Here is a 1,922-nt window from a genome sequence, read left to right as displayed (position 1 = left end):
CCGATGACCCGTCTTTCAAATGCGCCGAAACTCAGCGAAGGTGATCAGCCTGATGTGAGGGCTTCGGATAGATCGATAGCTCGGCCTTAACTAAAGCAAACCAGAGCTGGCCTTCAGCGGGTTTGTCCACTGCAAAAGCATTTCACGAAGGAATTGCTCGCCTTGAGTTGTGTTTCTACGATGCATCAGATTTGGCACATTTGTCAATTCGCTCCTCATGAAGATCCCCGAGACGCCTCTGGTTCGCAATATGGTGTCGATGATGACCCTGACACCGTATTACAGGGAAGATACGCGCCTTGATTTGCAGGTGAATTGCTGAGGTTTCCACAAGCCCTTGCCCCGTAGCTCTTTGTCGCATGGGACTCACGTCGATCTACTCATTATTAAATTCCTGCCGTTGCTTGAGCGAGCTCTAGGACAGTCCTACTACAATTATATGTACAGGATCTGGAGAAGCGGACCGATGAGGGCGTGTGCAAGATGGACCTCCTCCGCAGTTTACACCCAGTTGAGTTCGATAATTTCATCGAGAGAGTTGACCGCGACAGAGACATGTTCACCATTAGACAGGAAATAGAAGACCGGGTTACAGATTCACCTGAACGGCGTAATCTAGCCCTACAAGACATCCGCGCACAAATGCAGCAATGTGGGCTGCTCCACCGGTAAGGATCTGGTCTGTTGACTAGAGATTCGCTGCACTTGGATTCTGTTTGGCATACACACTAGCACGTCCTGCATTCTGGCATGCGGTTGGTGTTGCAGATATGATCGATTCTGTGAAATGCTTCAAGAGTGGGCATCCTACAGGGGCCAGGTGTTGATGCGCACAGTCTACGGCATCATGTACTATGAACAAGCGGTTCGGATGCAGGCACGTCTTCTCGGATGGCGCTCGCGCATTGCCGGATCTGGCAGTACCATAGATGCACTATTAATTCTCAATAAAGCATTTAGCTTTATTTGAATTACGCATCCAGATATAGAGGCAATCGCGATTCAGCCTGTACGGTTTTGCATTCCATTTTAATCTTGTGGGTGAAACTTGCAGGCTTATATAGAGGAAACTCCTCCAGAGGAGTTGCATCTATGCCGAGACTCCAATCGGCTTGACGAAAGCCAACTGGATATTATTAGGAGCCCAGAGGGGGCACTTTGGAAAGAGATTGTCGGGTTTGCTCCTCCATATGAAACGAAGCAGTCAACACGGGTACATTGAACTCTTTGGTTATCCTTAGAACTTCCTAGGCAGCAATCGTCAGTCTTCCCTCTGAACTTGGAGGAAAGTAATATCTGGCTGTTTCGTGCTGTTCAGGAGCTCGCCCAACTGAAATACCAATATGTGGTTGCTGCCCAGGAGTTTGGTACNTGTTTCGTGCTGTTCAGGAGCTCGCCCAACTGAAATACCAATATGTGGTTGCTGCCCAGGAGTTTGGTACAGACCTGGGTGCACAGCCTCCGACAGATGGGTGCGAGCCTTCTCCATTGCTGCGCGCCCAATTGCTTAGAAAGGTGTCTCTGTACAAGCTGCTAGTGCGCTACCCAACCTTGCGGATCGCGACGCTTGAACATGAACGTACTCCCGATGGCAGGCCTACAGGTCACAAACTCAGTGTCCTCTACCGGCTAACCGCCGACATTGATCCTACTGGACAACGAATTTCTTCCCCAGATGCAGCCGCTATCACAGAAATGAAGACTGCAGGAAAGTTCGTTCGGTCAGCAGACGGAGAATTGCTCCCAGCACACATTCCCAACCTTCTTATTCCTGCACCGCGATTACCTGTCTGCACGCCAGGAGCCAACATGGGAACAGGATCTACTGTTACAATTAAACCCAGATGCGGGGGCAGCAGCAGTGGAGGGGTTCGATCGGCAGAGGCCGCTTCCAGCAGCAGCAGCAAAGCGGCTACTGGTTC

At 50.5% G+C, this 1,922-nt stretch overlaps 1 protein-coding gene across 1 annotated transcript; it reads left to right on the top strand.

The window, feature by feature from the left end:
• Positions 1–217: 217 nt before the first annotated feature.
• EMH_0094390 (Callose synthase 4, related) lies at positions 218–1,405 on the top strand (the record flags this gene model as incomplete). Its single annotated transcript, XM_038023153.1, is given in 6 exon segments — positions 218–310; positions 448–668; positions 769–865; positions 1,055–1,213; positions 1,319–1,371; positions 1,375–1,405. Coding segments are annotated over 6 exon segments (654 nt in total).
• Between the last annotated feature and the right edge of the window lie 517 nt (positions 1,406–1,922).

Source organism: Eimeria mitis, genomic scaffold (genome assembly GCF_000499745.2).
Source record: "Eimeria mitis Houghton genomic scaffold, Emh_scaff8266, whole genome shotgun sequence".
NCBI lineage: Eukaryota > Apicomplexa > Conoidasida > Eucoccidiorida > Eimeriidae > Eimeria > Eimeria mitis.
This window is presented reverse-complemented; position numbering and strand designations above follow the sequence as displayed.